The 20,820-nt window shown below is 40.2% G+C and overlaps 1 protein-coding gene across 6 annotated transcripts; it reads right to left on the bottom strand.

Moving 5' to 3' along the window:
* Nucleotides 1-659: 659 nt before the first annotated feature.
* On the bottom strand, nucleotides 660-20,496 carry UBE2D1 (ubiquitin conjugating enzyme E2 D1). Of its 6 annotated transcripts, XM_037399773.1 has the most exons (8): nucleotides 20,414-20,434; nucleotides 10,410-10,473; nucleotides 10,284-10,315; nucleotides 7,980-8,097; nucleotides 7,445-7,522; nucleotides 7,079-7,184; nucleotides 4,681-4,774; nucleotides 660-1,540 (listed from the first exon to the last, which is right to left on the bottom strand). In XM_037399773.1, exons 4-8 carry the CDS (start codon nucleotides 8,028-8,030, stop codon nucleotides 1,495-1,497), a joined length of 375 nt encoding a protein of 124 aa, XP_037255670.1. In that variant the 5' UTR covers nucleotides 8,031-8,097; nucleotides 10,284-10,315; nucleotides 10,410-10,473; nucleotides 20,414-20,434; the 3' UTR covers nucleotides 660-1,494. The 6 variants fall into 6 exon arrangements, with proteins under 6 accessions (XP_037255670.1, XP_037255667.1, XP_037255672.1 ...); XM_037399770.1 differs by lacking the exon at nucleotides 7,980-8,097 and having other exon boundaries at nucleotides 20,414-20,496; XM_037399775.1 differs by having other exon boundaries at nucleotides 10,284-10,473; nucleotides 20,414-20,460.
* Nucleotides 20,497-20,820: the final 324 nt, after the last annotated feature.

Raw genomic sequence — 20,820 nt, forward strand, 5'->3', positions numbered from 1 at the left:
CTTCCCCATCCACACCTCAAACTCCCATTTGGCTTTCATTACAGTAAAAAAAACCCAAATATTTCGGTTGTCTTATTTTATGACAACACGTTCCCCAACTGCAAGTCATTTTTCTTTCATGTGCAAGGCACAGAGAAAAACATTAGTCACGCATTTTCCTTTTTGGATACCCAAGAAGGTGGTACAGTAGGAAATCAATGTTGCTCTGCTTTTAACCAACTTTGTAATTAAAGATTGCCCCTTTCCAGCACTACTGCTATTCCACATGCATAGTCTGAAGCAAATGAAGTGCCAGTTAATGGAAAAATTAGGTGCATGCCTGGTAAGTTTACTGTGACATTCTGATACTGCAAATATACCACCTCAACTGAAGTGTTTGATGTTCAAACACTTGTGCTATTTCCTCCATAAATGAATATGGTTGTAACATTATTAAACTAGTTTAAATTCTATATAAAACAATGGGCAGAGCATGCTCAATAAATCAGGCTAAAGCTAGCATAAAAATTAATTGCAACACAGTTCTAAGTAGTATGCGATGCATGGCTTTATTTTCCCTTTTGTCTACAAAACACATGCACACATAATACTTCAATCCTCTAATGTTAGAACAAGCATATTAAGGATATGCATGATTTTTAAAAAATAGCCAAGACAAGTAGTAGAAAACCTGTTTTATTTATATGGAAAAGGCTACATTTAGATTTGTAAAAGGTCTGTGATATTGTTATGTTGCCCACATGTCAAAATCAGTTGTGAAAAGCAACAGAACGGTTATGTATCTTTCTACATAGCAGTGCAATTAGTTCACATTGCAATAAAATTAAGTCAAGTATGCAACAACAGAATCCAAACCAAGTGTTTCTCCATAATCAGCGTACAAAGAAGTACAGTGCAAAGATAATTTCAGGTTTTAAGAAGTCTGCAGTCAGTCTTTAGAATATCCTAACGGGTGGGATACTCCTATTACTATGAGTTGTATCTTGTCAATACTGTGCACAAACAAGTACGTCTAAAATGAAGTGACTTACATGGTAAATAAAATATTTAGTCTATACAGTAAATAAAAAGTACAAATTACATAATTGAACTAACAAAATTAAACTTGAACACACTTATGAAACTGACAAGGTACTTTAAAGACACACATACAGTATTCATCACATAAAAAACGCTACTTTTTCCAGCAAAAATAATTTGGTAGCTTTAAAACTGCATTATGGGTCTTGTAGTCTGAAGATGCAGATGTCCAACTCTTAAAAACCATAATAAATGTCTTCTGCAAAGCATACAAAGAGGATAAATATTCTTATCACAGTCATAAGGTTATTTTTGGAAGTTTGTTCTCCCTTGCTCCAGAAACACACTTACATGGGTGAGAAAAGGGGCATCATGACACATTGAAAGAGTAAACTGTGCTCCGTTTTCTTCGGATTTTGAAAAAAACCCTAGAATTTACAGTACTCTGTGGTATATGAAAAAGTCTTCACAAGTTTACATTGCATATTTCTGAGTCCATTCTCTTGCATGTCTGTTGTATCTGTACGTGCAGAAAGAAGGCAGTACGGTGAAGAGCTGTTAGTGATACATTGACAATAGCCACATATTTACTTAATACAGATGTTATTGTGCTTCTCACTTCTTAGCAATGATTCAAATAACGTTAAAATAGTCTAAAACCCACGAAACATACACCCACTGTATGTTCAGTTTCTAAGGTTACCTATTAAAGCTATTTAGACTTAAACTCAAAACCAATCTCACAAGTTTGTATTTAAATGCATATAATTGTGCATACTTAATTTGCATTTCACAACCTGTTCCCTTATTTGTACCTTAACAAGAATTTGTTGTCAATTATTCCCTAATGTGTAGGCTCTTAACAGTCTGACAAAGTTCACACATTTTAGTTGCATAAAATTCAGTAAAATTAACCAGTTTTGGAAAGGGTGGGGATAGAACACACAGTGGCGGGTTTTTTTATTCTCCATTCTAGAATGCCTTCTGCATTTCAGAACTTGAAAAATTTTTGAAAAGCGTTTCTGATTAAGGTCTTGGGGGCTTCTCCTTCTGGTGTGAAGCCATCAGCACTCCCAGCAGTCAATTTCCTTAGAGTCACTAATTTTCACTCTGGGCCTTACATTTGTTCTATCCCACCCTTCAGATGAGACTCACTTTCCCTCTGGGTCCTCCAGAGAAAATGCTGACAAGTTTTTGAATCTGTTTCTTAAGACCAGTATAGCAACTCATGTACTAATCGGGTGTTTTTTTCTTAAGAATATGCTACCACGCAAGTCTTTGGATTTTACTTATACTAAAATACCCATAGATAAATGCTCAGGGGTAACCAGCCATATCTTTCATTTCCTAAATCCAAGATGAGATTAAAAAAAATTAATAGGTATAAGAAGATCAAGCTATAGTAAGACTATACATTCTCTAACTTTCTCTAGCAATGATTTAATGTTGAGTTTTGGAGACAGAGAAATATCCCTTGTTCACTTCCTTCACAAACAGGATACACAATAGCTGAAATCACTGTTAAGTGGGTGGACAAAAGTCACTTTGTGAGGAGAAGCTGAGATAACAACATCCTCAACTTGACCACTATCTGCTTTGCAGTACAAGCTAAAGAGTTCAAGTACTTCAGAAGTGGATTATGTGATTTGATTGTATCAGACATCAAGCTGTCAGAAAAAGGCCCACTTTAATAATTCTTACTCTAGGGAGAGAAATACTAGACCACAGACTTCCATGTAACTTCTACATCACTCCTCTATCCAGTCCTCAAGGTACAAGCAATACTCAAATCTTCACGGACCTGTGATATGTGGTGAACCACAGGCCATTAGTACACGTTGCAAGAAGTCTTCAATGGCTCAGTATTAAAAAAATCAGTACCAAACAATTTCTCAGTCAGTTAACCATAAAGTCAAAAATTATTCTGGATATCACAAACATTCCACAGAATCTGAACCACCGAGTCTAACCATTAAAATAGTGAACAGCAAGGTTACCAAAAAGCAGCTTAAGTTCCAAGGGTAAAAAGCCTGCCCCAAACTAAATCTGTAACTTTTTCCACAACTTGAAGCCAAATAAGCAGTGGTGGTTAGATTGTCTATGAATATACCGCATGGCTATGGCTCTTTAATTTATTGTCAAGGCTGCCAGAAAATGTGAATTCATTTGGGGAAGGTTATTCCATTCTTGGCAAATTGGGACTGGATGTATTTGAAAAAACCTTAGAGGCTCCTATTCCTTGTTACTATCCTTAAACTGATCTTGGTTTTCAGTCTTTCTTAATCTCACAGAAAATCCACAGGTGCTGAAACCCTGTTAGAGAAGACAGCTCAGGCCACACTGACCGTCTGTAGACTACATCCTGGGCTGTGCCCAAAACACCGCCGATAGCAGCAGAGTCCAACGAAATCTCACAGCGGTAAGCAAAATGGTGTTTCCTTCCTGGATCACTGATTCCGTAAACTTTCCCATGCATGAAGTTTTTAGTTTGCAAGCCCAGGAAAAGCAGGCAGTCAATATATCAGCAGAAAGCTGGTATGATGGGAAAATCTCTCATACAGGTAGTATTCTCCCCGTGGAACCTTTGGGAAATCACACAGTCTAATCTGTGGAATAAAGGGCCTGAGCTTCCTGCCACCCACAACTGCAACAAACTCTCTAACAAATCAATTCATTACTTCGCTTAGACATCCACAGACGCCAGTATTCAAAGTCTGAGTGCCAGAAGGAATCACTCCGGAGAGGTGGTGATCTGGAAAGAAACACCACTACGCCAAAGCACCAGGCTTGCTAGTGACCCCTAAATCCTGTTATCTGATGCTGTGAGAGTTCAGCCATGTATGTAGTTTTAAGACAGCGTTTCAAAACCTTCCTTAAGAGTGATGCACAAAAAGAAGTCAGCAAACCTTAAAACTGAACTTTGGGAAATCCAGGGCATTTCCGCACTCTAAGTAGAGACCCCCAGACAGATGTTCCAGTCAGTATAGTATTTTTAGAGTTAAAAGTTCTCAAATCAAAATCAGATTTGGTCCAGAAGCATGTAATACTTCAGTTACATGCTATCCATGTAAACCTTCCCAAGATCAAACCACCTGCAAGTTCTACAGCTGTTCCAGAAAGTAAAAAACCCCCTTCTTTTTCTCTGCAAGATCAAACCACCTGCAAGTTCTACAGCTGTTCCAGAAAGTAAAAAACCCCCTTCTTTTTCTCTGCAAGATGCTGCAAATTGCAATGTAACAATGGCTTTTAACACTAAAAAGAGCTGGGTATTGTCTATCCTATATTTATAAAATTTTGTCAAAAAATTGCTTGTTGTTCATTCCTAACATCTTACTAGAGGCACAGGTTTTACAACCAGAGGATCACAATAGTAACAAATAACTCACATTTGTGAGATGACTTTTCATGCAATGAATATAAAAACGAGACACAAAAGCGTGAAGGTTTCATGCAACTAAGTACAAAAAATTAAGTACCCAATAGCTGTGTATGCCTACAGTTTTCTGCTTGCCATTCCACTGACCGATATTTTCGAGAGTTAAAAATTCTAATACTGTAGAGCTCTATGAAAACAGTACCTTTAACATTTAAGATAGAAGGTGCATAGCAGATAACCATCTGCAAGTACCACACATACAATTATGTATATGTTATACTCACTTTTCCTTGTCTGACTTGTAGATCTGTGCAATATCTGGTACTAAAGGATCATCTGGATTAGGATCACAAAGTAAGGAGCATATGGACAATAAAACTAAATAAAAGAGACACTAGATTAAACAAGTTATTTTGCTTTATTTCTATAATCCTTTAATATATTCCAGTACACCGAAGAAGGGTGGTGAAAGGGAGAACGGAAAGAGAATGCATATTTGAATCAAGCTTTCACATGGCAGTTCTGTTTAGAAATGTTTATACAGCATCATTTTTCTAGGTCCTAAGTAAACAGCACCTGATAATAGCCTAGAGAACTTGCGACCCATGGAACTGTACCTTTCGTAATGATCTTTCCCCCACATTTTAACCTATGAACATTAAACAAACTACTGACTGCATAGCTATGTAAAAATATCTGATCAAACTAAGCCCTTTCCATCTAAAGCTATTTAAAAATAATTAACATTACACTGCCATGTGCTACTCCATTTGCGCATATCCTTCTCCACTTCTGTGCTGCTGACAGTTATTCTCCCCTTCATATGAACATTTCATTTAAGTGTGACTTCCATTTTGGGAAAACACTTCATCAGCATTATATGCATGTATTCATTTATAATTCCATATTCATTTCCTAGTATTGCACCAAGGATGTTTGATTTTTCTAACATTTTCAGTCCATACTTTTCAGGAAATGTCTATTTTTATACTCAGAACTAATATGAATACAAGAGTACACAGTTAAATAATTCTAAGCGTGTTGTGAAACGGAATTTGATGCTGCCGTAAGAACCTGATATAGGATTTTTTTTCTTCCTTTGTCTTGTTACCAAAAAGCCCAGACTAACACCTATTTTCAGCTGTATAAGTTCAACCACATCATACTAACATGTTTCATTTTATTAAGTACCAAACACACCAGTAATATTAAAAAAAAAATCGGGTTAGAATACTTGGTCACACCAACAACAGGTACTACCATTATATTGTAATCCTTTGATTGAGTAAAGCAAGAACTATAAAGGAGAAACTTGCATGAGCCAGTGAGCTAATGTCCAGTTTATACAATGTATAACATGCAAGCACCTTAAAGCATGTCAAATCAGAACCTAAGACCACAGCAGACTGCTCCACTTTGTAACTGAAGGAACACTCAACAAGTAAAGACACAGAAAAGTACTGAAGATCTAAAAACTTCAAGAGTTCTCAGTTGTAAATGCCAACTGGTAAACATGATGTAAATGCCAACTTCTGTTTGCTAAATACCTTCTAAATAACTAGAAACAAGGCAATTTTTGCTCAGCAATAAACCAGCCAGTTTCTGTGGAAAGCTGACACCAACTACACACAAAAGTAATTCATGCCTTCTGCAACTATTTCAGAAAACAGTATTAAAATTAGGTTTTATTTAGCTTATGAGATTACTGTACAGGGTCATTGTACACAAGCACAAGTTGCTTTTCCACAGGGGAGGTATAACACTTGCACTTACATATTGCAATTTCCATTGCACAAAACCTAACATGTTTTTCCTTGCTTGTACAGCAAATGCAATGACACTGTTCTAAAAAAAGACACATAAGACACATGGTTTAGAGGGCTCTCAAGCACATAAGCAAGATGTGACACTGTTTAACCTTGAGTCACATGAGAACTTTCTGTAATATGACTAAGTGTGCCTGAGCATTTTGAAGATGGGCGAGAAAAAACAATGATAGCACCCACATTTCAAGCAGCTTTTGAAGTGGCACAAAATGCCTACAACAAAAGAACTGCTAACTGTAACCTCAATGTTCCAAAAAATCTAGTGTTACCTTGAGAAAGTTTAACTACAGGACTAGAATATTTTAATAAATCTTTTACTGATGACTTGGAAAGCAGCTACATTTTACAATATTAATCTTTAAGAGGAATGCAAACCAGAACAATTTATCTCATTTTAAAATGAAGTATAACGAAGACCTTAGCCCACACAAAGATGCTCAGGCAAGCCAAAGAGCCACCAATAAGCAGAGAAGCCCATCACATCAGTATCAGGGTTTTCCATTTACATCCACATTAATTTGATTTTGAAGGTCTGCTGACCATTTTCTCCTCAGTTCTGCATGCACAGTCAGCTATAATACAGAAGTTGCATTTCAGACTAATTGGATGTTTGTTATCTTACCCAACTTGTTTTAAAACCTTTCTTTGCCATACACATAGTATTTTATGTAATGTGACACTCCAAATAAATTGTGCAAAATCTTGGATCATAACAAGAATACCGATAGAATTTGCCACTTCTGTAACATGCAGGAGAAATGAGGTTGCACTGCCACCCTTACTACAGTAATACACAAAAATGTGCCATGGCAGTGTAAGCAATTTCATAAATACATTAGCAAATCTGTGAGTTTACCTTTTGATACAGTCAGAGCTGGTGACCATTGAGATCTCAGGATATCAAGGCAAATACTCCCATTACTGTTTATGTTTGGGTGGTAGATTTTTGTGGTAAAAGCAATCTGGAATAAAAAAAATAAATAAAACCAAGTAACAACAAATTATGTTTATTATATTTAGAATCCTTAACATTGTCCCTTCAGTTCCAGACATACAAGATCTGCCAACAAATTTATTGTAGTCTTATCTGTTCATCCACTATGAACATGGATCCTATTGCTGGCCTTTCTGGTTTTATCTTCAAAAATTAAGCCTCAAAGAACAAAGAGACAGAAACAAAGCTTGACCAAAAAAACCCTGTAAATTTTGAGAAAAGACTTACCTTTGGCGGTTTGAAAGGATAGTCTGTTGGAAAGTGTACTGTGAGAAAAAACACTCCTCCTTGATATGCACTATCAGGCTGGGGAAAAAAACAAAACAAACAAAACATATTAATATATTTCAGTTATTTTGGAGCTTCCCTTCTGAACACAGATAACCTCCCAAAGCTGTACATAATCTTATAAAATCCACTTTTTCCCCAGTACACAGCCCATGCTATGCGCCACGGCCCACTATGGGCTGTGTACTGGGAAGGCACAGTGGGAACTGAACCCCCCCACTGGCCTGCAGGGCTACAGTAGAGCCAACCATGGCTACTACTGCAGTAGCGCAACAAGGCTACTGAGTGCTGCCCTTCCTGGGGAGAAAAAGGGAGGGAGCTATGTGCGACTGGTGGAGCTGCAAAACTGCTGGTCCATCAGCTCCACCATGCCAAGGGGAATACAAAAGCCAGAGCAGGTCTTCCAAATCCTGTCTCCGTGCAACACCACCGCTGCTCTGATCCTCCTCCATCCTTAAGCTACAAATATACTTACCTTAAGAAGTGGTTTCTCTTTGCAGATGCAAAGAGTAGGATTTTCCAACATAATTCAGTTGATCATGATGACATCAGGGAGTTTTAAAACACACAACATCTTTGTGACCTGTACAAATCTGTGAACATGCATTTTGTTAGAGAACATGTGCACAGGTTTACGTCCAGGTTGCACACAGTAATAGATAGAAATAACTTTGTGGCAGTCATCTGTTGAGGAAATCTTTCATTTTTATTAATTAGAAAAGTGAGGGGGAAAGTCTCAATGATAAATGATAGAGAGCAGTGCTGCCGTTTCTAATTAAAGGAAGGAGAAGAAAACCTTTCTCATTACTTGGCAAGTTTAAAACAGCAACATAGGACCTCAATCTCGCAAAGCTGCAGAAGACCAAGTTTTCGGGTTTTCTTAGGGAAGCAAAGGCAGACTTCTTAAAATAAAATGTTTACCTTGGAAATGAGCAAAAAAACCCACAACAGTCCGAGATGCATATAGGAGGTAAAGTCACAAATGGTGCACCAAGACATGTCATCTTACAGACTCAAAATGCAGACCGTGTTGCAATGCAAGGCAGGTTATATATAGTATTGCTAAGAAGTCAGCATTAGGTAACATCAGAATAGGTTGCCGCTGTACTTCCAATAAGGTTTGAAAGGACTGCTTGCATGCATACTAAATGGATTTGTCAAAGTTAAAATAAGCTGAAGATGAGACAAGTTCAGAGTCAGAGAAAAGGCAAAGTGAAGTCACACTGTGTTTTATGAGTAAAGTACATAAAACAAATTTATGATGCCCGCAGACAGGAGAAAAGGTTACCCTACTTTCACACCTAGGAAGTGAATTTTGAAGGGAAGTTTTAGTCCTATGCTTCCCTCAGCCATCAGGCAACATACAGGACGTGCATCCCTATTTCTTTATGTCATCAAGATAAAGGATTAATCTTGGTGGTGTTCTTTTCTTGTATCTCAGCAGCTACTGCTGACAAAGAACGGCAAGAGACACTCATTCTTATCCTTAACTAGAGAAATCTGAGGAACCTGAAGCAAAGAAAAGAATATTTTCCACTACAGAACATGAAAGGTGAATTGCAAGCTGGAAGAAAAAAAATGGAATTTAAGTCAGGATTTACATGATAGTATTTCCCTTAGATCAACAGAGTCATTCAGGATAGAGACCTTATCAGCGGCAATCAGCACATAAGGTTTTGTTAACTCTTCTTTGCTGTTTTGCCATTCACCTTTAAGCAGTGTAGGACAGCAAGGGTCAGAATGACTTTGCATATGAAAGAACATAGTTGTTAAAAGAAAAATGGCAAAAGCATTAGTATTCTACAGAAAAACTTGCCACAATCACTTCAGTTGCTGCTGGGCCATTGACAAGTTGGACAACAGACTCCAGCATACTACTGGCATTAGCAACTGATCTTTCACTGCTTCAGAGCAGCTGTGCTGAAAATCCAGAAATAGTCTCAAAGCAGACACAATTCCATTTTTCTCTGCCATATGATGCTGCACTTTAATCCATCAAGTATTATTTCAAAATTTCAACTCACACAGTGATTCAGATCACAATCTGAACCAGAGACACTTCTTTCCAAATTACTAAGTCCAAAAGGAAAACACTAGGAATACAAACTCCCTAACATAATATGAATAAACACCCCTTTCCTCAAGTCATGTTGTTCTCTATTCTTTTTGTTAAAACTCTGTTCAGTTTTCCTTTAAACCTTCCCGTTCTTAAGCTTTGTTGTCCTTTCTTATGTCACTTCCTTGACAAATGTCATCAATGGGGTCTTCAGAGCGTCACCCTACCCAACAAGGAAAGCAGGCCTTTCCAAACAGAAACTGAAAGTACCCACAATTGCTGGTCTACATTTTGCAAAAGTCGTCTGTTTTTGCCAAAGCCTTATCACAGCCAACAAATAATCACCCTGTGCAATTCCACTCTTGTTTACCGTTACCAACTTTAACACTGGATCATACCCACTCTTTCTCTTCTCAGGCAGGTGAATCTTCCAGAATTGAAATCACCATATTTGAAAAGCAAGCTTTTCACTTTGCAGCCCACCTCACCAATTCATACATTGCCATTTACTGATTACGCACCCCTAACTTCATGAAGTTTGAAGAGTTACATAAAGAAACTTGTACCAGACTCCTAAGAACAATAATACTACCCAAAATCTGTCATCTATACACAGCACAGCTGAATTTGACTGCCATGTTTACAGAAATCCAAATGAACCCTTCTGCAGCAAAAAGGGAAACAAGGTCTACATTCTAAGGGGCATGAATTACATATACTTACAGGTCCCATAATTGTTGCTTGCCAATGAAACACTGAAAGTCAGAATGATACAACAATTAGAGATTATCCAAGTGTTTTTGAAACTGAAGAAAGGTCAGCAGTGACAAAGCACTATGAACAGCTTACAGTCATCTCCAACAGGTCCGGCAGAACAGTGGGCCGGTGGGTCTCGCTGCAGATCACTCAGTTCCTGTAAGAAACACACAAATATTGTCAAGGCATCTACACAGAAGTGCACAGCGCTCAGCAGCATCACTTCATAAGTGAGAACACAAACAGATTTTATTAAATAGACCTGTGGTTTTTTTAAAGAAATCAACACTTGAGATGCCCATTGATACCTAAAGGGTTTTTTTGTCAAATAGGTCTGCAGCAAAAGACAGCATTCTGCTATAAATTAATATCCAAAAGTATTTACGAGTTATAGTCAAGTTCATAATAAACTGGATATACTAAAGCAGATAAAAAAAATAAAAGTAGTAAATTAAGGGTTTCTGGATTTGTCTGTAAACTCACTGCTTAATTTAGAAATTTGTGCCAATTTGATCATTTCTTCTGCTATTGATTTTACAAAAGCTTCTTGCCAGTCAACTGATTTATTCCTCTTACAGAAATCTATATAGTCTGAAGTAATTTAAGATTATTATTTAATTACACAAAACCAGCTCAGCTTTTCGTCTGATTGATCATCAAATGTAAAACAAGCCAGATATTAACACTGGTTCATTTTCCTTGTTTAATTCAATATACTGCAATAAGTTTAACGATTATGTGTAAATACTTCCACTGAAATAAGCTAAAAGATGTATGCTAAACCACCTCTCAAGTCACTCAAGTAATTACTGAAAACATACATTTAAGCCAACAATAGCCAGAAGCAGGTCTGCAAATACCTCCTTCAGTTTAGCTTAAGGACTAACAGTGGAAACATTTCTACTCAAAAATCATTAGTCAACTACTTACAAAATCAAGGTTTAAATTGGAACTAAGTTTAATTCAAATGTAGAATTCGTGTACATAGCATGATCAGATCTTGCATACAAATTGAAGTGTTAGAACTCTGCTTTATTTTATCCATGAATTTATTAATTAATGACATCCAGTAACTCACACACTGCTCTGAGGGACCCAGTTTACCATGGACTTGGCACCTAAATTCAGGCACACTTCTTAGAGGTCCACTCTTGGCCCTGAATTCAAAGAAAAGCAGTGCAATGTACCTTCAGCCAGTTAACAGACTGGTAACGTTACTACTGGCTCTGAAGTCACTCCTCACAATCCTTGCAATTTAAAACAAGAGGCAGTTCTTTCATATACTAAAATAGCTCAGGTTGCCAGCTAGTGTTACTTATGTGCCCTAAACTTTATTCTGCTGGTGAAATAGTATGCTGGTCCAGAAACACCACTCAGGGCTAGACTCTGACGAATAAAACCAATAGCAAAACCCTTCAGAAGTTCAGTTCCCTTTTTAATCAGAGGATTCAAATTTCACTAAGGGAGTGAAACAGAGAACCAGTATTCTATGCAAAGCCCAGTCATTGCCAGCACACCAAGGGAGTCAACAAGTCTCAAGTTTCCAGGAGTTGCAACAAGCATTAGCAGCAGCAGCGCTGTTACAGCCGCTGTCTACTCTGTTCAAGTGCAACAAGAAAAGCTTCTATAGGTACATCAGGGATAAAAGGAAGACTAGGGAAAACACGGCCCCTCTCCAGAAGAGAACAGCAGACCTAGTGACTCAGGACGTGGAGAAGGCTCAGGTATGCAATGACTTTTTTGCCTCAGTCTTCACCAACAAGTGCTCCAGCGACACTGCCCAAGTCACAGAAGGCAAAGGCAGGGACTAGGAGAACGAAGAACCTCCCACTGTAGGAGAAGATCAGGTTCAAGAACATCTAAGGAACCTAAACATGCACAAGTCCATGAGACCTGAAGGGCTGCACCCACAGGTCCTGAGGGAACTGGCAGATAAAGTGGCTAAGCCACTATCCACCATATTTGAGAAGTCGTGGCAGTCTGGTGAAGTTCCAACTGACTGGAAAAGGGGAAACATAAACCCCAGTTTTTAAAAAGGAAAAATATGGAAGACTCAGGAAACTACAGGCCAGTCAGTCTCGCCTCTGCACCCAACAAGACCATGGAGCAGATCCTCCTGGAAACTATGCTAAGGCACAAGGAATATAAGGAGGTGATTGGTGACAGCCAACATGGCTTCACTAAGGGCAAATCGTGCCTGACATTTGGTGGCCTTCTATGATGGGGCTCCAGCATTGGTGAATAAGGGATGAGCAAAGACATCATCTGTCTGGAATTGTGCAAAGCATCTGACACTGTCCCGCATGACATCACTGTCTCTGAACTGGAGAGACATGGTTTTGATGGGCAGACCACTCTGTGGATAGGAATTGGCTGGATGGTCATGCTCAAAACAGTTGAGGTCAACAGCTCAATGTCCACGTGGAGACCAGTTACAAGTGGCATTCCTAAAGAGTTGGCATTGTGACCAGCACTGTTTAACATCTTTGTCAGCAACATGGACAGTGGGATCAAGCGTACCCTCAGTAAGTTTGCTGATGACACTGAGCTGTGTGGTGCGGTTCATGTGTTCGAGGGAAGGGATGCCATCCAGAGGTACCTTGACTGGCTTGAGAGGTGGGCCCATGTGAACCTCATGAAGTTCAATAAGGCCAAGTGCAAGGTCCTGCATGTGGGTTGGAGCAACCCCCAGTATCAATACAGGCTAGGCCGAGAATGGATTGAGAGCAGCCCTGAGGAGAAGGACTTGGGGGTGCTGGCTGACAAGCTCAACATGACCTGGCAATGTGCCCCTGCGGCCCAGAAAGCCAACCGTACCCTGGGCTGCATCAGAACGGTCAGGAGGCAATTCCCCCCCTCTATGGGCTCTCATGAGACCCCATCTGCAGTACTGCATTCAGCTGTGGGCCCTATAGTAAAGAAGGACATGGACCTGTCTGAATGAGTCCAGAGGAGGGCCACTAAAAGGATCAGGGGGCTGGAGCACCTCTGCTATGAAGACAGGCTGAGGGAGTTGGGGTTGTTCAGCCTGGAGAAGCGAAGACTCTGAGGAAATATTACAGCAGCCTTCCAGTGGGCCTACAAGAAAGCTGGAGAGGGACTTTTTACAGGGGCATGTAGTGATAAGAGAAGAGGGAATGACTTTAAACTGAAAGAGGGGAAATTAGATTAGATATTAGGAAGAAATTCTTTATTGCGAGGGTGATGAGGCACTGGCACAGGTTGCCCAGAGAAGCTGGGGATGCCCCATCCCTGGAAGCGTTCAAGGCCAGGCTGGATGGGGCTTTGAGCAGCCTGGTCTAGTGGGAGGTGTCCCTGCCCATGGCAGGGGGGTTGGAACTAGATGATCTTTAAGGTCCCTTCCAACCCAAACCATTCTTTGATTCTGTAATTTGCAACTCAAAAACTAACCAAACAAGGGAAGATTAGGTCTTGTACTCACACTAAAGAGAAAGCCAGCTACATGAGACTGTTAGCTAAAACAGAAAACTCAAAGCCTAAGAATCACGCATTTTATAATGGTCATTGCTGACTACAAAATTAAAGGCAGTGATGGGAAAAATATATAGCTTAAACTCTTCAGAAAGTCTCTGAAATATATGCAAACATTCCCTTATACATATGCAAAGTGCTAGGCAAGAACTTAACTTTGAAGTCACAAGTGTGTAACAGTGCATTCATTTGCTAAATGCTTTCTCAAGGTCTTTACATATGCCAAACCCACACAAACTTGTTTTCTTTCATATGTACAGATGTACTTCAGAATTGGCAGGAACTAGGAAAGACTCCTCAAGTATATACTTCCAATTTGTTCAGGCTAAAGGCACTGAAATGTATCCATGATAAAAAAACCATGTCTTTAATCATACCTTGATGAGACCCAGAACTATCAGCTCCTTTTATTAGTATTTGCCCAATAATAATGAAGAAAGGTCTGTCTTCAACAAACTCACTAAATGAGAGTGATGTTCATGGGTACATTCAGAGAGCTTCTGCAGCTAGGAAACAAAGCCAGACCAAATTTCAAAATCAATAGAGCAAATTCAAGCCATATTTTCTAATCATAAGAAATGGACCAAAGGTAACATCGTTTAAAAATACAAATGGTAACATGATCAAACTTTGTAAATTGACACCGACAGTGTTAAAAGCTTGAGCATTTATATACAGAAGCTCAGACCAAGCTGTGATAAAACCGAAGTCCTATTCAGCTTTACATTGTTAACTATGCTGTTTAAGCTTCACAGTCAAAGCAAAATGATCTGGAGAGCTGTAAGATTTAAACTTTAAGCCTTCCCACACCTTCTGAAATGGTGCCAGGAAATAGTCACCATGTCCCCAAGCCAGACTGACTTGCCAGTGTCCAGTACTGAACACTGCAGAACAGTTGTGAGGACTCTAGAGTAAGTAAATGTAGAAAAACTGCTTCATGACTTTATATAGTCACAAAAGAACAAGAAGTTGAATACAAGAATTCTCTACACAAAGCAGAAAAGATGCTCTTCTTAAGAAGCCTAAAAACTTGCTTTGTCAAGGGACAAGGCTGAAGAGTTACAAAGCACAATGGGCTGAAGCCTCATCAGGAAGTGCAGGAGAACAGCACGTAAGGCATTACACAGTCAACGCTAAAACTTTCCCTGTAATTTTAAGTTAATCGGTTCCAGCAGATTTGTCCATGTTTTATGGATTATCACCACGCAGCTGCACGATGCAGGTCTGGTTACTTCAAGACTTTGTTCTTTACCAATAATTTTAGTCACTCGTAGAGAAAATGCTGGTACAAGACTTTGATGTGTGTAGGCTAACAAACAGGATCCATAACTCAAAGCAGTGCCGTTTCAGTTTCAAAAGAGGAAGTCAACACTCTTAATTACAGTGTACACCACCGAAACATCTTTTATGAGAATACACAAAACCAAAGTTTTGTATGCAACAGATGCAAACCAAAGCGTCAGTTATTTCAAACATTGGTGAATGGCACATTATAAAATCATCTACCAAGAGCTCCAACACATGCCACGCTATCCTAGTACAGCCAGGACAAACTTGTACAAACAGCTAAACTGAGGACAGTGGCAGAAATAAATCTAATCCTCTCAAACACAGAAAATATTACAGAGTAGAGTAGAATACTGTTAATTCTATGCTTCTAACTAGTTGCAATGCAAATTATTTCTCCCATTTTTAACTACAGAACAGCAGCAGAGCACAAAAGCAAGCCAGACACATGACCAGGTGCAGCTAACAAAGCAATATTAGCATAACGCCACAAATGCTAAACAACAATTACTGGAGATGGACACAGCCAAGCCTCCAAATTACCACCTTTCACTGTGCCACACACATTGTACAACAGCTCTGTGGGCAGCATGAGGTAAAAATTTAAGGATCAGGTTTAACTGATCTGAACCACACACTATGCTGGCTATAAATGCTGAAAATATTTTTGAACGTGCAGATTAGTACTCATTGTCAAAGTAGAATACCCGATGTATTTCATAAAAGTATAAAGTTGGTGACACTGGTGAAGGCCAGTTTAACACTAACATGTTTCATTAGCAGTCGGGCTTCTGTCCTAAAAAGCTGCTGTAACAAGACTGTGAAGGACACTTTGGTAACAGGGAGAAAAGTAGTCTCAGCACAGTACTCATGGACACTCAGTGACTATGAACATAAGTAGTAACAACAACAAAAAAAAAACCACAAAAAAACTAAACAACAACAAAAAAAGGCAGGCATAAAAATGTCTCCTTTTTTCCAGTTTAAAAAGAAAAGTCAGAAAAAAAGACCGCAGACTATCAGAAGACCAAAATAAACTGCAGGCAGCATCACTAAAAGTTATTTTAACTCTCCAAGCGACACAAAACCACAACCAGAGTTCCACACCGTTACTTAAAAAAGAGGTTTTTATACTTGCCAGCTATGTTCTTCATTTCTTGCACAAAATGCACTGTAGACCACAAACTCATTTCCTACCAACTCCATGCGTACACTGCTGCTATTATATTAACCCTGTTTGGAACCATCTGTCAAAAAACCCCCAGTGATTATACTTATGACTAGTTAAAGGATTCTCTGTTCTTCATAAATTTGGGAAGTGTAAAGCAAGTATTAATCATAAATTTTCTTGATTTAAAGGTAAGTCTTAGTTATTAAGTATATGTATTTATACAATGTTTTAATGCAAAAAAAAATAATTGTTGTGATATCACAGCTGATGCTTTGTAAGCAAGTTAAAACTTTTTACATTACAGATCCAAAAATTTCCTCAATATGTTTACTACCATCTGAAGATAGTACATGACTCCACAGTTTAAAGTCAAAACCTAAACTACAAGTATTGGTAAAACTTCATCTACTTGAGTTTATTTACAGTAACAAGTTATTTTCAACATAAATATTCAAGTCCCTATGAATATATGAAACACATAGTGAAACAAACAGACATATAGTTCATTCACATACCTAAACGTTTGAATGCTTCTATTCTTTCTGAGTTGTAGGGGAAAAACAATCGAGCACTATGTACCAACAAGATAAAAAACAACAGCTATTTTTAAACCCTCTTCAAATGTCTCTCTTGTAACTGGTTTCAGAATCTCTTCTAAGTCCAATTTTTTTAATGTCTATAACAAAAGTAAATACTGGTTTTGTACGTATTTCAGAACAGCCCGAGCCATTAGCAAGCACAACATCAAGCCCCCATTAACACTGGGGGAGCACCCAGAAGTACAGGATTTATGATGAAAACAATCTCCCCAACTGCAATAGACTGCAATCTCACAATTAGATACATAAACAAAGAATTCAGAACAGGAATCTTAGAAACATCGTTCTGCATAGGATGATGGATGGGCAGAACTGACCTATGCACTAACTTGCATAACCTGACAGCCTGAATTATTTTCTACCTTGCACAAAAGCCATGGTGTCTCAGTTTCCAGAGGTGGCAACCATAAAAGCTTCTTTGCACAATATCCCTTCCCAACCAAAACCTACACTATTAGCTTTCACAATTTGCAACACCTGGAATTTTCGATGCCCACAAGAACACGCATTATTCTTTCATTGGTGCGTCACAGACTACAGAGAAGTAATGCCCGCCCCAGGGAACATCTATTCTACATCACACACAGAGCGCACCCTAAAGTTTTTGACAGCATAGAAACACAGTGCCTCTCTTTCATACAATGGCAAAGCAAAGCACTGACAAGGTAAACCAACACAGACTCCTCATCTTAAGATGAGTAAGAAACCCCCATCTTTCTGAGATTCTCTGAGGAACTCAGAGATTAATTTGTCACGGAAGCAGCACTGATGGCTGTGCTTGCACAGCACGGCTTCACGTCCTGACCACTTTTCTTCCAGTGCAGCACTATGCTGAACATACTCTCATGTGCAGTGATCAGCTTGTTCATTAGTTATTCTGTTGCTCATTTTTTAAGAAAGCTCTGAAATGCAATACATCTTTCCGTTACTAGTGTATAGTGTTGAAGCCCATAGGCTGTTGTCCTTTGAGGAGACCCTCAAGACTGATCAACAAAAGACAGGATGCAACAACACAGATCTCAATGACAATACTATTTAGAAATTGGGAGTCCCAACTGGTATGAGACAAAATATGCTTATTAACATTTCTACATATTACAGCTTTCCTTCCTCTGTAGGAGCTATCATCCTGAACACACAAATTATCAAAATTATTGTGAACAAACACTCAAGCTTGCCACCAAAATCCCTAGCTGTGTTTAAGTGCAATTCTGAACCACCCTAAAACCACCCAAGCTTAACTTCAGACAGTATGTCTAGACTGACAAGCTCTCAAGTAATACCATTGTGTTTTCTGACAATGATTTGTTCTCCAAAGAGTTCCTCTAGGCGCTCTGTGAAACTATGAAGTCCTTACAGCATTTCCTCTACTCCAGATCTTATCCCTTCCTACCCTTGAGATACAACATAGCTATCAATCTTTACAGCCAGTCTGAAACATGAGGAAGTCAGATCGGATAAACACCCTGTCACACAAATACATTTAATCTAGCATTAAACTTCCAGGTTTATGATTTTCAGGAAAGCTCTGTCTACTACAGTGACTTCAAGATAGTCTGTCTTCTCGATCTTCTCCCTTGCATTTTAACTTTCCATTTGAAACAATCCTATTTTCTTGCCCCTTTCCTCTTCTTCTACTCTGGAGGCAGGCTGCTGGCCAAATTCCTCTAGTCTTATTTTTTCTTCCCCTAGAAAGGCAGCAGGTAAGTGATGATGGTCATTAATCGAGAAAAGAAAATGAGCAACAATAATTTCTGCAGCAAACTAGAAGCAAGAGGTAACTAGTTCTGAATCTAATCTGACCTCTTCTCATAGGTCGTTCCCAAATATCTCTTCATGTTTTGGATAAAAGTTACTGCATAATCAGAAAATCTTACACTACCTTGAAGTCAACATCCAGGTAAGTGTTTCTACATTTTCAAAGAGGAAAAACAGAATCTAATAAGGCTAACAGGATGAAAGATACGCTTTTGTAAATAATCTACCCATCATTTCAGATCCATCAAACACAAAAGTTTTAAAATGCCACACTAAAGAAAATTGTAGGTTACCAATACGTATGGACGTCTCTAAAGTAGAAATAAAAGTTACCTGGGAACGTGGTAAGAGAAAAATATGGAGAACAATCCTGTTCTAGCAGGACCTCATTTGGAAGGCCACGAAGTACCACTCCATCTCAAAAACACCAGAAAACTACCAGACCTTCCAATTTTTCTTTGTTCATCTTAGCAGAAGGGAAGCGAACAAGGAGAGCAAAGAGAGTAATATATTCAGAACAATCCCTTTCTTATAAACACAAGGGTAAGAAGATGCTCAAGAAAAGGTGGGAAATCAAAAAGGCAACAAAAGGCAAAGCATTCCCATAATACACAGAGGCATGACAGAATTATTGCTAAAGAACACCACTGCAGCTCTTTATTAATATTTGATATAATGTTCAAATGCAACCTTCACAAAAAATACATGATATGAAATAACAAAAATCTCCCTTAATTGCACTACCTGTACAGGGATAATAAGATTTGCAGCACGAGACATGACTACCAACTTCCCATAGAAACTCCTCCAAAAACCTTTACATTTACTGCAGGTACCCTAAATCTGCTCGCTACAGGGTTAACTGGCCATTGTAGAATTGCATTTCTGTAACACCAACGTTTTCCAACAGCAAAAGGGAATCCAGAACAAGAAATTACAACACAGAGAACCAGGATAGCACAAAGGCCAACTAAACATGGTGGATCAACAGCGACTATAACACATCGAATGCATCAACATCAACTCGACTTCTATGCTTACCATGCATGATACTTTTTTTGTCTGTGCTGTACCAGCCAAGTCTTGCGAAACAAAAGGAATCTAGACATTTACTCCAGCATTAAAACCTGGCCATTTATAAATCTTATGAAAAAAACCCTATAACTGGGATAGAGTCAAAGGTCGTATCAAGTACCGTGCTGACAGCACCTCTTAGCGCGGACAAAGCCTGCTGCCCAGAGCTGGCGGCGCCGAGCCCAGCAGGGACGCGGTGTTTTGGCAACAGGCACAGCACTTGCATCTCTGCTAAAGATAACCCACCAGCACAAGTTCGCCCTTCCCAGCACCCCACGGCCACAGGGCCCCCCTCGGGAAGCCCTTCCCCAGCACCCCACGGCCACAGGGCCCCCCTCGGGAAACACATCCGATGCTTCGTTAAAGACGGTTTAAAAGACTGACTCGGGGTGGGGGGCCTTCAAGCAGGCGAAGAGGCCCCACACCGTGAGGAGACCGACAGGAGCGACCCCTTCTCCCCCTCAAGCCCACTCCGACTGGGACAGCCGCGCCCCGCACCGGTCCGCCCCCTCCGCCCCCTGAGGCGGCCCCGCCGGCCAGGCTCCGGCAGCGGGGGCACGGCCCGGGCGGCGGCGGGTTGAAGGACGGGGCCCAAGCAGACAACGCGGGGCAAAGGCTCCCGCGAAGCCCCCCGCCGAGCCGCGGCGCGGCCCGGCGCCACCCCCGCGGGCGGCAGCGGGGCAGCCTTTCCCCGCACCCCCCGCGGTCCCGCTCACTTTCTGTATCCGCTTCAGCGCCATGGGAGCGCGGGGCGGCGGCGGCGGCGGCAGCAGCGGGGAGCGCGGCTGGGGGGCGGGGCGGGCGGGGAACGTCATCGGCGCGCGCCGCGGGGGCGGGGGTGAAGGGAGCGCGGGGCGGGGCGCGCACGCGCCGGGCCCCATGTGGCGCCTGCGCAGCCCAGGGCCGCTCGCGGGGCGCGCCGGGAAGTGCAGTGCGGGTAGCGCGCGCGTGTGGCGCTTGCGGAGCTTTCCTCATATCGGCGCTTGAAAATGTACTGGGGTTTGCGAATGGGCTTTGTTTAGACCTCGTTCTCTTCCCCCTGCGGATCCTGTGGGTGACTGGGAAACGGAAGCGCTATTAGGCTGTTTGGGTTCAAAAAGCAAAAGGTGCTTGAAGGTCACAT

Source organism: Falco rusticolus, chromosome 9 (assembly GCF_015220075.1).
Source record: "Falco rusticolus isolate bFalRus1 chromosome 9, bFalRus1.pri, whole genome shotgun sequence".
NCBI lineage: Eukaryota > Metazoa > Chordata > Aves > Falconiformes > Falconidae > Falco > Falco rusticolus.